This window comes from Amphibalanus amphitrite, unplaced genomic scaffold (assembly GCF_019059575.1).
Source record: "Amphibalanus amphitrite isolate SeventyFive unplaced genomic scaffold, NRLGWU_Aamphi_draft 000044F_arrow, whole genome shotgun sequence".
NCBI classification, from domain to species: Eukaryota; Metazoa; Arthropoda; class Thecostraca; order Balanomorpha; family Balanidae; genus Amphibalanus; species Amphibalanus amphitrite.
In genome coordinates, this window is record NW_024881540.1 from 185,946 (window position 1) to 198,666 (window position 12,721).

The 12,721-nt window shown below is 49.4% G+C and overlaps 1 protein-coding gene across 18 annotated transcripts; it reads right to left on the minus strand.

The window, feature by feature from the left end:
* Nucleotides 1-1,741: 1,741 nt before the first annotated feature.
* Nucleotides 1,742-12,409, minus strand: LOC122377393 (nascent polypeptide-associated complex subunit alpha, muscle-specific form-like). 18 transcript variants are annotated; one of them, XM_043357363.1, is made up of 11 exons: nucleotides 11,145-11,175; nucleotides 10,901-10,956; nucleotides 9,301-9,479; nucleotides 8,969-9,069; nucleotides 7,914-8,057; nucleotides 7,077-7,278; nucleotides 6,646-6,795; nucleotides 5,501-6,505; nucleotides 4,815-4,983; nucleotides 3,961-4,106; nucleotides 1,742-2,358 (listed from the first exon to the last, which is right to left on the minus strand). In XM_043357363.1, exons 6-11 carry the CDS (start codon nucleotides 7,179-7,181, stop codon nucleotides 2,161-2,163), a joined length of 1,773 nt encoding a protein of 590 aa, XP_043213298.1. In that variant the 5' UTR covers nucleotides 7,182-7,278; nucleotides 7,914-8,057; nucleotides 8,969-9,069; nucleotides 9,301-9,479; nucleotides 10,901-10,956; nucleotides 11,145-11,175; the 3' UTR covers nucleotides 1,742-2,160. The 18 variants fall into 18 exon arrangements, with proteins under 18 accessions (XP_043213298.1, XP_043213296.1, XP_043213292.1 ...); XM_043357361.1 differs by having other exon boundaries at nucleotides 9,301-9,448; nucleotides 10,901-10,960; nucleotides 11,145-11,173; XM_043357357.1 differs by having other exon boundaries at nucleotides 9,301-9,448; nucleotides 11,145-11,170.
* Between the last annotated feature and the right edge of the window lie 312 nt (nucleotides 12,410-12,721).

Genomic DNA, 12,721 nt, shown 5'->3' on the forward strand with positions numbered 1-12,721 from the left:
GAGGGGCGCCTATGAAGCCCATAGGGGTGCCTCAATGCGAAAGAGGGGCGCCTCTGAAGCCTACATATATGGGCGTCCACATGCAATAAAGATCTGCAGACTGCAATTGATCATTGCCATGGGGCCTGGGGGTGCATTCATAAGAAACAGGAGCGCCGGCATGGCAAAGAGAGGCGCCTTCAAGTGTCCATAAAAGAGAGACGTCTATGATAAGCGCACATTGTATGCGACAACGGGGCGACTGTGGGACATATAGGGATGTCTCTGATGACTATACATAGGGCGCTTATATGCCAAAGAGGGCGCCTATGAAGCTAATGGGGGCACCTGGGAAACGAGGGTGACATTTGTGTAAGGGTTTTCAGGGGTCATGCGCCGTTTGCGGGAAATAGATTCTAAAAAATCGGAGGGGGAATAAGTTTTAAAAATGGTGCGCGGACTTTCCGCACTGTTCGCTTAAGCGGTTACGCCCCTGGGTACATCTGCCCGAGCTCAGAAGCTAGATTTGGAGGTCATACTTGAAAGCAGCCAGCAGGACGAGGCAAAAGTTGGAGGCCCCTGAAAATAGGAGGCCCCCTGGAAAAGGAGGCCCCTTGACAGGGTGGCCCACCCACTTTTCATGACGTTCCTACGCCCGTGCACATAACTACCAGCAAAAAAAAAAAATCAATATCTATGCTTGAGCACCGTCATGGCACAGGATGTGTACTGTGGATTGCTGTCAAATGTCTTTTTTCAAGCACCGTCTCAAGATACTCAATAAAAAGGATTCCAGCTCAGCGTCAAATTCTTTGAGGGAAGAGCTCTGCCGAACCAACTGCTGTCATGCACTATGCCGTGACCCGTGACCGAGTATTTGGCAGGTCTCATGCGTGGGGCATTTCGTAACGGCTTTCGTGTTGTCTTACCTTGCAGGAAGCGCTGGGCGTTGCGTAACGACTATTCCAATGTGACTCTGCAGCCTGCCATGTCGCAGCCTGCCCCCAAATAAGGCCAGAGCGCCACTCCTGTGTTGCCGGGCCACCGCTGAGGTGCACTCGGAGCCGAATTGACCACCCGGTGCTACTCGAGAGGGGCGCTGATTGGGGAGGAAAGCTGCAGCCGCCTACTCACGGACCTTCATGAGCTTTTGCAATAACATTTCTATTCTGTCAGTCTACATGTCCTTCGTGTGACCTACCTATCGGGTGAAGCGCCCGTCTTTCGAGTCGATGGCTAGCAAAAATTGTTAGTCCCTATCCAGCTATGCACCGCAAAAATAATCGGTTAAGCCGAAAAAAAAACATATTCGGAACAAACATACATGAACTGTAGAGGTCGATCTCGCTAACTCCGGTGACAGCTGATGTCACACGGTAGCGGGAGTGAGGAACCAAAAGTACAGGTAATGAATTCTATTGCGAATCCAGCTTGTTCTTGGGAACATTCAAGGGTGGCGAACGGACGGCTGTTGAAAGGGCATACCCATGATTTACACACCGGATGGCCATGAATGAATTATAACCTGATAGACCAGGCGATTTTTTCTCAGCCCCAGTGAGTGACTCCGTGAACTGACTGTGCTTCCAGATAGAAAGTCCAAAGAAAGAAAGCCCACGTAATCGTGCAGCACCTTATAAAATGTGAAACATCAGCTAAACATCTATGGATCTATGGTCTTTACATTACATAATAAACAGCGGTACTTTTTCTGTATTCATTATTCAGCCTTTCAAGGCCTGTCAAAGACAACAGTCAATTGTTTCGTTAATTTGGACCGATGTAGTCCGTTTATTAGAGGACATCGTTTCCAGTATTTATACTCACTTATGACCGATTTTTGACAATGCTCAATAAATACTCAACACTTATTTCCGACAAGCAGGTGCACATCAAATGAATAAACATCACGGAATGTATATCGTTCAATCACAACACATCATTTTACTTTCCCCAAACGAGAGGACGCTTTTACCCCATTTAATCACATAGCTTCAGCTCCAGACCCTCGCCGATACTCATGTGCGGCCACTCGATCTGCCCATTCCACAAACTTGAAGAAATCATAGACATTCGGTTCATTGATTAAATAGATAAAATTATAATAAACTGACTAACCAATCTCATAAACTTCAGATAAATAATAGTCGATATCCAGCTAGGGCTAAGTCCTACACACGACTAGGGTCGTAGCGCTGGGAGCACGTCGGCCACCCGGTTGACCCAGAGATTGGCGCAGCACGCGTGGTACTGGTGGCCGGCGCAGGCCAGTGTCGGCTCGTCACCGGCCGCCTCCTCGGCGGGCAGCAGACACACGCCGCAGTAGGCTGGCGAAGACGCGCCCACCTCCGACCAACAGCCGCGCACCTCTGACGCAGTCTGGGAAACGTTAAGTATCGATATCAATGGTGTGGAACTCGAAAGGTAGTGGTTGTAATAGCGTAACTATAAGGAACTGGGCACTGGAGTACAAAACACGATCAAACTTGAATGCTACGAATTCCCTTGAGAGTTACAGGCAATCTTGAGTTACGATTGGCGCTTTTTGCTCGTTAAGTAAGAAACTTCTCACTAAAGCATCATTCCCAAACGCCACCGGGAGGCAAACTCGACCCCAACAAGGAGTCGTCAACCATTCGACACACCTATCCCGCTAGTCAATTATAACTGGCCACAGTAAATAAGCACGACACGGGAATCTTCGCTGGTTGTTTCTACGGTCCTGAAATGTGTCAGGTTACGGCAACTCGAGGGGCGCTTTAATTTAAAAATCATTTTTATTTAAACCAATCAAATTTTTAACCCTCGCCGGCCGAGGGGTGGGGGCGGGTGCCGCCCCCCCCCCCAGTTTTTTTTTCGCGATAGCTCCGAACACACTGGCGATAGAGAGCTGAAACTTGGCATACCTGACCTTTGATTCAAGCCGGATCTTTTGACACCAACCGCGTTTTCAGGTCAGGTCAGGTCACTGACCTATGACGTCATAAGTGAACCTCTGCACGGTCTTCAGATGTCGCAATTTCGCAACGCCCTCACTGCCAGAGGAGCTTTCACAGGGAAATGAAACTTGCAGGATCTAGTATTCATTACGTGTCTCACAACTTGTATATCTCGGATTTCTCCTAAAGGTCATATGAGGTCAGGTCATTTTCGTGACCTCACCATTATAAGCCAATGGAGAAAAATAAAAACTGCTATTCTGGCGCCGGGAACGATCTCCAACTATATCAAGCACACAGAATCGTGATTTGATGCAGTACTTGCAAGGTTAGATGCGTCACTTTTGCAATGTTTACCTTGCGTGACGTCATCAAGGTCATAGTAGTTTTTCGTCAATAACTCCCGATCAAATTGAGCTAGCGAGTCGGAAAAGCCATCATTGGACTCAAGAAGACCTGCCGAATCGAATGATATGCGACATGACCTCTTTCGACCAACTTCGTGACCTGGGGGCGCTGACCTGACCGTGACCTGAGATGAACACCCTAAGTTGACCTGACCCAAACAAAAAGTATATCATTCGACGCCCCTGAGCGAGGCGAACACGATGCTGCCAAAATCGCGGCTCTGCAGCCGTTTTTTGCGAAGTTATTCACCAAAAACTGAACCGTAACTTGGGGCACTTGACCTGACCTCAGAGGTCACCGGTTGACCTAGGACCTTAAAATCGGGTACCAATCTCGGCGTCTCGTAACGGCGCACACCCTCGTTTTTTCCGCGACGCACTAGCTCCACCAGGGGCGAAACGGCGAGGGGGGTAGTACCCGCCCGCCCCCCTCGGTCGGCGCGTATGTAGAAAACCAATAGGTCCGGCGAGGGTTAAGTTTGAGCTTGAATGTTAATGTTAGAATATCAAAATATACGTAGCGCTGCTGTCTATTACAAAGGGCGTCGTCATCTTCCGCAATGAATGGCTCGCTCAACAAGCGAGTCCCCGTGCAGTTTTATCCACCGAGCTGAGACCACACCCTGTTCCCTCACCTGGGCGGGCGAATTGGCCACGAACGACGTCAGGTTGGCCCAGGCCTTGCAGGTCTCGGAGAGCACCAGGTCCAGCTCCTTCACACAACTGTGCCGCTCGCAGGCTCGCTCGATCCGGCTGGCCACCCGATACACGCGGCTCAGGTCTGGTGGGCGAGTAGGTACAACCTCAGTCACACACAGTTCGTCAATGTAACGGCATCGACACAGGCCGGCCAGCAGTGACCCGACGCGCATAATTAAACTATGTACTGTGGACAGCAAAACGATTTAGAAGCGTCCTTGTACGGAAGAAGCAATGGACCCCATTGTGACAATAATTGGGCAAGGGATCTATTCAACGAACGAATACTTTTATCTCACTGCCTTATGTATGCAGAGGACGCTAGAATTTACCGAAAATCCTCTCCCCACCTGACGGAGTACAACCGCAGCAGGATCTTCACCAGCAGCTGTCAGCATGGTTGGTCAGTCTGGGACTGACCCTAAATCCAGCAAAGTGCAAACATTTTCTCACGGTAACTCTCAGGTGTGCGCCTGTCCATATAAGTATTGCATCGCCGATACCGAGCTGGAATCTGTTGCAAAAGCAAAGATTTAGGTGTTACGCTGGACATGAAGCTGACATTTGAACCGCACATGTCCGACATTGTCAGTAGAGCAAACCGTGCGCTCGGTCTTCTTATCCGTTCAGTCCAGGTCGGTGTCGGCAAGTCAAAACTCAACCATAGAGCGAGCACAACATGGAGTTCAGATGACATTTTCTCAGAAACATTGTGCATGGGAAAACCGCCTGTCATACTTTCTTCCCTAGCCCACCTGGGTGGCCGGGAGCTCAGCGGTACGGTACTCACTGTCCATATAGCGCGCCCCCTGGCGTGACCCAGCCACCTCGGAGCACGTGCGCTGGTTGTCCACAGAGCCGAACAGGGCCACGCCCTCCTGAATGAGCTCGTAGCAGGCCTGCAGACAGCGGCGCCACTCGGCCACCAGCGCCGACCGGGCCATCGTCGGCGGGCTCATCTGGGGGCGGCACCACATACAGAATATGTGGTAACGAAGAGGGCAATTACAACCGGTTTCAGCCCTGCAGGCTTCATTCACTATAAATTATAAATATAAATATTCTTACAAATTTTACACAAATGCTTTCAATATCGTGCAGTGCTGACAACTATTGTTTCCAACCCATTTTGTCACACAAGTATGTGGGGACAAACATCGATTTTGTGTTCAGAGCATAATTGAACCCAAACTTGAATATGGCATAACTAATATAAAACTGCGGACGTACAGTGAAAAGGCTAAGATTAGAGGTTTCTAAACCCAGCCTCCGTTTAACCCAACTCTTTAAAAAGAAATTTCCTCTTCCAGATGACCTGTAACCCATTGTGTATGAAATCGACGTACCAAAATTGAACATACCGCTCGTAAGTAATCGCCCTCGTGACCTCATGCACGGCAAATCCGGCACGTAAATCAGGAAAGCAGTCAGCAATGTTAAATGTTTGGTTAAAGCGGCCTCTCAGTCATTACTCACCACCTCCTGTCGGAAGCTGTCGTATTTGTCCGGCTTGGCGGCCGCCGGCTCTCCGTCGGTATCGCGTCTGTCCGGCTCCAGTGGCGACACCTCGCCGGCCTCGGCCGCCGGCGCCACCTGCAGGTCCAGGCTGGGCAGTGAGCCGTGTCGACTCGACGCGCCGCTCGCCGACGGACGCTCCACAGACACAAACTCGCCAAAGTCCTCGTCAGCGGCCTCTTCAGGTTTAGCCACCACCGCTACACCGCCCAGATCCAGCTGCAGTGGCACCAGCGGCGCCGAAAAGTTGTCCGACGCCGGAGTCTGGGAGCCCGTAAAAACATCCAAACTGGGGGCTGGAGCAGCGACTGGGTTGCTCTGATTAGAACTGACGCTAGGCGGCAGATTTGAGGGTGTCGCCAGCTCCAGTAGGTTCGGTGTTCCAGTTGCGACAGGTTCGTTCCAGCCCTGTCCGGCGTTATTCGAAGTATTCGAAGTCAAAGGTGACCAACTCTGGGCGAACAGCTGATCGACAGCAGCGCCGGAAGGCGGTAAACTCTCTGACGTCGGCAGACGCCGAATCTCCTTTTCCTGAGTGTAGATCCCTCGTCGCCCGTCGTACGGTGAAGGGGCGCTTTCTTCAGCCACGGGCGACTGGTCCAGCAGCGATCCATCGTGCTTGGGGTAGGCGTTAAACGGAACAAGGCCCTGTCTAAATCGTGTGGGCTTGGCAGTAGGTTGCACGGCCGGTACAGGGGTGTACGCGGCGGCTGCCACGGGCTCCGCCTGCGGCGGCCAGCCAGTCCCGGCGCTGGGCGGCGCGACAAAGTCGCTGGGTACCGGGCCGCTCTGGAGTACATTCTGACTGAGGCCGGCTGCCGGGGGCAGAAAGGCGGTCGCCAGGGCGGACGAGCCAGTCAGCGAGGTCGGGGCTAACAGCGGCGCGGAGAGCGCCGGCGCCGGAGGAGGCGGGCAGCTCTGGAACTCATCGAACTCGTCCCAGTCAGAGTCGGCTTTCACATCGACCTGTAAACGGAAAAAGGAAAATCACAAATGGATGCACAGGATGTTATCACGCAAAACTGGACAACGCAACTATAAAATTGACTACTACAATGCATTGTTGCATAAAAAGGCACAAACCGAAGGATTTCATCCGGACGTACCGATTGTGGGGCTGCCGCTGGTGACAGAGACGGCGGCGGCTGTGGCGGTGCCGCCTGGCTAAAGGCGTCGCCCAAATCCAGCTGCGACCAGTCGCGGGCCTTGACACTCGTCTGGAAACTCGCTGGTTGCGTGGTCGGTCGCGACTGCACCTGAAACACGGACTATCGTCAAACAGCCTTATGTAAACCAGGAACTGCAATAATGCTTAATGTCCACACAGCAGAAAGACCATGGATACAGGTTGCTACATGATACTTGTGGGTAAACTCGGCTGAGTTAACAGATCTCACACTGCAAGTGCACTCAGATACCTTTAAAATAGGCATTTAATTATGCACAAATTATATAGGTGCTCCATCAGCCCATTCAAGCATCATTCAATCAGCCCAAGGCGACAACTGATGCATGGGATCAACTCAGGTCAACTTACCTTGATATCCTTGAGTCCAGGACGATTCTGAAAGAGCCGTGATTTGGCTGGCTGATTGAGGTCGGAGCAGGCCAGCATAAACCTATCCAGATCGCTTCCTGACATGGTTCTTCAGGGCGGTGCTTAGGACTGCACAAAGCTGTCAAAACACTTATTCAGCACCTAGTATCCAGCGCTGCATTGAAGACAGAAGAACCCTTATCTGAAAAACAAAACAAAAATAACTGGCCATTCTAAAAAAAAAATCATTGATTTGATAAATATGGGGGGGGGGGGAGAGCATCAATAATTGTTATCAGGCGTGTTGCAAACGGGTAGGAGCAGTGCTGCAGCAAACTGCAAGTTAGGTGGGGACCTCCAAAACTCGGAAATCTTGGACTGCTTACTTAGAACCTACACCTTTTTTGCGTTAGAATCTGACCATTGGGCAAAACATTTGTACACATTCGCCATAAAGGTGGCGCTACAAATGGGCGGTTGGTCACAAAGAATCATTGTGCAAAACTATTCGGCGGTCTTCCTCCACAACTCGACATTGAGCGAATGGTTCAGCATTGTGCAAAACAAATCGTCGATGGTCGAAACTATTCGTCATACCGAGCTGGCTCGCTCAATGCCGAAGTCTAGCGACGTGTCAAACTATTTTGTAGATCGCTCATTTCAGTGTTCAATCTGCTTTGCTGAATGGCTGAAATGAAACACACAACGCTGGAATAGTTGCGTTCAATGCCGATTGTCAAAATGGCTCCTTAAACAGTTATGGCGAATAGTTGAATTCAAATGCAAAAAGGTGTAGTGTGCCGCGCACAGTCTTAACGAGCCTGCTGGGCCACTCACGGATGACTACGTGCCGGGTGCAGATTGGTCTCTGCCGACTGTCGGTGCTGGCGGCCGCAGCAGGCCGCCTGAGGCCGCCCCGGGCTGTCGGTGGCGCGGTACTGCGACCCTCGCTGGACGTCACCGTCAGTCAGCTCTCCGCCCCTGCCGGGAGCGGGTCGTCAGAGACGGGCGCTGCTGAGCTCCGGTCGGCGCCGCGCCCAGCCCAGACAATGGAGTCAGAGACACGGGCTGCGAGACACCGCCACTGACGGCCTCAGCCGCCGGTCGCCCGCGAGCCGCCGGCCCACCGCGCCGCGCCGCGCTGCCGCTGCCCCTACCCTACTGCAGCGCAGTCACACACTCACTCACACCGGGGCAGGCGTGTCGTCAGCGGCCGCCAGAGCGGCGCCTCGGCTGCACTTCGCTTTCGTCCTCCGCCGCTACGGGCGTCCGATCCCCTCTGAGTCAGTCACACGCACAGACATACAGTGAGTTAACTAGGGTGCTACGTTAGCGACCGGCTCCGACCAAGAGACCGGCCGCGTCAACCAAACAATCCTGCCTATCCGAGGGCGGGCGGCACGACACGGCCAGTGGATCCGATGCTCTTATCATCATTCTCCGATGGGCTGGGCTGGGTTGGATTGGGGTGGGAGAATTCTCACTGGGACAGTATACAACGGTCAGAGCACGGCACAGCTGCCAGTGTGGGAATGATATCCGCAGCTGAAAGGGCAGCCACTGACCTCCAGCCCCACATCGGACAGTGTGCCAGAGCATTAACAAGCAAATTGAGATTATGTGTCAAGTTAGTTGCAATACCAATTAAATAAATCATATAAAATGATGAAGTAGCATCGCAATAAAGCATAAATCACATTTATATAATATAATTTTAGTTTTCAGGTCATAGCGCTGAGCACACAAGATAGTCACCCTTATTCTAGTTTCACAGGGAAGCTGCCCAGTCAGCATGGCACTCAGTACCCCCTCTCTCTCTCTCTCTCTCTCTCTTTCTCTCCCAATCTCTGTCTCTGTCTCTCTCCCTTTCGCTCTCTCGTCTCCCCTCTCACCCTCTCGCGGCGGGGGCTAACAGGAACGCCTGCTCTCGTCTGATAGCCGGTCGGATGTCTGGTAGCCGGTCTCCACTCGAGACTCGGGCCGGCTCCACCCGCTGCCGATATGGAGGGAGGGGCGAGCATTAGGCAAGGCTTTCGCCGACACAGAAGACGCTTGTAAGTCCAGGAGACAAGACAGCAGCACATGCAGTTCCATATAAGAATAGCGCAGGCAATCGTGCACCGACGATAATCACCATCACAGCACGAATATCATTGTGGTTGATTACATTCTGATGAGTTTTATTCTACGTAATCTGAACTGATAAAAACAAACCAAATCTTACCTAATCCGAAATCCAACCGAGGACATTGCTTTTATGCCAATTCATTGACCTTTTTGCAGATTGGATTGGAGGGTCCCTTTAAAAACCCCATGCCCATATTACAATACTATTGGTTTTTGCTTCAATTTTACAATTTACAGGTCAATACCTGAGGTGAATCCAAGGCAGTGAATCAGGTACTGGCATTTTTGCAGAGTATATTGATATCAATATCAGTTGGGCAAACTAGACTTTTGGAATCAAAATATGGAGGCATCAATAATTTGATTCTGGTGGGAGGAGCCATGACCAAATATGGGCATGGAATCAATTTTTTGATTCATTTGGGTACACTTTTGACTTCAAATGTATCGTTACGGTTGAAAAAAGGCCCATGACGGTGAGATTTTTCTTTAAAAAGGTAGAAAAATGTGGTAGGTTTGCAAAAAGTGTTACCTCAAAACTAAGAAATTGTCCCTTTGGCCTTGTCAATGGGAAAAAGACAGAGGCACTGCCCATCTCGTAAAAGCTGTTTTGAGGAAATCACACTGTATGTTATTTTTGTATCATGAATCGCAGGGCTGCGGAGTCGATGGATTTACGGCGACTCCGACTCCGACTCCGACTCCGACTTTCAAAAACCAACTCCGACTCCGACTCCGACTCCGGGCAGAAATGTCGACTCCGATCGACTCCAACTCCCGACTCCGACTCCGCACACCTGGCAGGGCTGCGGAGTCGACAGATTTTCGGTGACTCCGACTCCGACTCCGGCTGGGGTTTCCGATATCGACTCCGACTCCGACTCCGACTCCGGTCACAACTGTCGACTCCGACCGACTCCGACTCCGACTCCGACTCCGACTCCGCAGCCCTGATGAATCGCATACCAAGCAATTAGTATTTGTGCAAAATGGCAAAATGAAATTTTTAAACCCCTGATTATCATTGTTGTAGTGCTTTTATATTTATTATATGGTTTTTACCTGTTGCTTCAGTTTTTGTATTCTTGACATTTAAAAATTGTGAATTGTTATCAAATGTAGTGAAGGTAAAGTACAACAATGCTATAGGTATTTGTTGTGGTGCTGAGGATACCACTAAATGAGAATAATAGCAAGATAAATGCTGTATTCTTGCAAGTAATTGTTGCCTATCTGTTAACATTACCTGTGAATCAAAATAATGATTAGCCAGCTGATGGGGAATCAATATTATGATTATCTGTTTCAAGTGAATCAATTCCTTGATTGCCTTTCACTACCTATAGAATTCAAATTGTTATGATAGAAGAAATATTATTTTGCTTAGGAGATACTTCCAGCATTTCTGTTCAAGATCAGGCATGCTCCTTCTTGAAACACTCACTTATTTTTATGTGTATGGTAAGTTAGAAATGGTCTGCATTTATGCCCAAATATGGTCATAAGGAATCAATCTTTTGATGCCTCCATATTTTGATTCCAAAGGTCTAGTTTGCCCAACTGATATAGGACTTCATACAATGGTCTATATCAATAAAGCTTCAATAAAAGACTTATAGCAAGGCGACTAAAGTACCGCAACGATAAGTGTTTTCAATGCCTTGCAGCTACAGCGACAATTTTTATTTTTTACTCACAGGTGCTTAGAGTTCAGCGTTTTTACTCCAACCCGAGGCCTCTTGCACCAAACTACCTAGCTAGGTAAAATCGAAAAACCGGTTTCAGAATAAGCTAATCTAGCGGTGGTAAATTTGTTTGCAATAGCCCAATACATAATCCTACATGTGCTTGCTAAATTTTGCACTCAAACTGTTACATTTGAGACTTGGACTGGGTATGCGATGCAAAATAATCCAAAAATAATCCAAGCATTGGCGCAACATTGGCGCAAGAGGCCTCCGCTCAGTGCAGTACCGCGCCTCACGGTATATAGGGCCTGTTCCAGCGCCTCCAGAAACCTCCAGAAAGCTCCAGAAAGCTCTAGAATCCTCCAGAGAGCGTTCCAGCGCTTCCAGAAAGCTCCAGAAAGCTCTCGCCAAAGCTCCAGAAACCTCCAGTAGCCTCCAGAGAGTTGGGAGGTCCAATTTTCTCTGGAGGCTCTGGTCTACAATTATGGCGCACATGTGACAATCCCGAATGTAAACAAAGGACTTTTGACTGATTATTTTAAACTTGAATGTAAAGAAAATTACATTGCCATGGATTAGGTATTCCTGGATGGGACACTCCGCCGATTTTCCGACCACCCGGCGGCGGCGGCGGATTTCCCGACGGCGAGGGCGCTGGCGCTATTTTAGCATTACGGGCTATGGGCGGAGCGTGTCTTTTTGTATACTTTTGTCGTTTATTACTTACCTGTAGCCGATTTTGATGAAAATTTTTGTGAACCTGGTAGAACAGGAATTGAGGAATGTCATGAAAATATTATTTTCCCAGTTTTGATTTAAGAAGTTGCTTAAATTCTGCTGACAAGTGAGGGTTCGTGATTACAGCCGAAGAGCCAATGTTAGAATAAAGTGAAGTTTTATGTGATAACATGAAAATAAGTTGATATTTGTATTAAATCATCAATAGGAACTTGTTTGACTGCCGAGGAACGATGATATTTGATGATAAATTGCATCGGCAAGTCAAGAATACCGGCTCAGTTTATGGGCATCAGGTAATGATTCCATATGTGATAGTGACTAAATGGAGCCATAATAATTATAAGAAAGAACTTAAAATATGTGTGAAGTCTCTGAAATCGTGTCTTATGAGCTTAAAGTTCGCTAATTTCGGCCTCCAATACCGCGTTTTTAGCACGCAAGCCGGTGCGGCGGCCGCCGGCGCACTCGCCGCCGATGTTTCGGAGCTCCGCCACCAGGGCGGCCGCTTGGTCGCCGGCGCTAGTGTTGGGGAATAGGGAGTGTCCTATCCAGGTATACTTCATCCATGACATTGCTATAATTTTGTTAATGTTTCAATAAGATTGAAAACAAATTTTGCGTTTCAAGAGAGAACAATCGTCATTCTTTTGGTATATGTGATGCCAATCTCCAGAAATCTCCAGATTGCGTTCCAGCGCCTCCAGTGAAACCTCTGGTAGAGCCTCCAGTCAAGAATTTCTACTGGAGGCGCTGGAACAGGCCCATAAGAGCCGCGCCTTCTCGAGGTTGACGATCACAGCGCAGCTCAATTGGCGTCCGTCGAACTGGACCTATTTTCACTTTCATCCTGCGGCGCCAGACTAACAGCACTTTTTTTTAGTGGCCCCAACTTACGTTACCGGTCTCGCGAGGAGGGCGGGTAACTACGCCGCGCAAAAGAAACCGACCGTCCTAGCTAAGACCGGTGGAATATGTTCGTTAGTAAGAAAAATGCAATTTATGAAGTCTTTGATATGCAACATGACCCTTTCCGGTCAGGTTGACCTTGACCTGAGATCAAATTTTCAAGTTGACCTTTCAAGGTCAAGT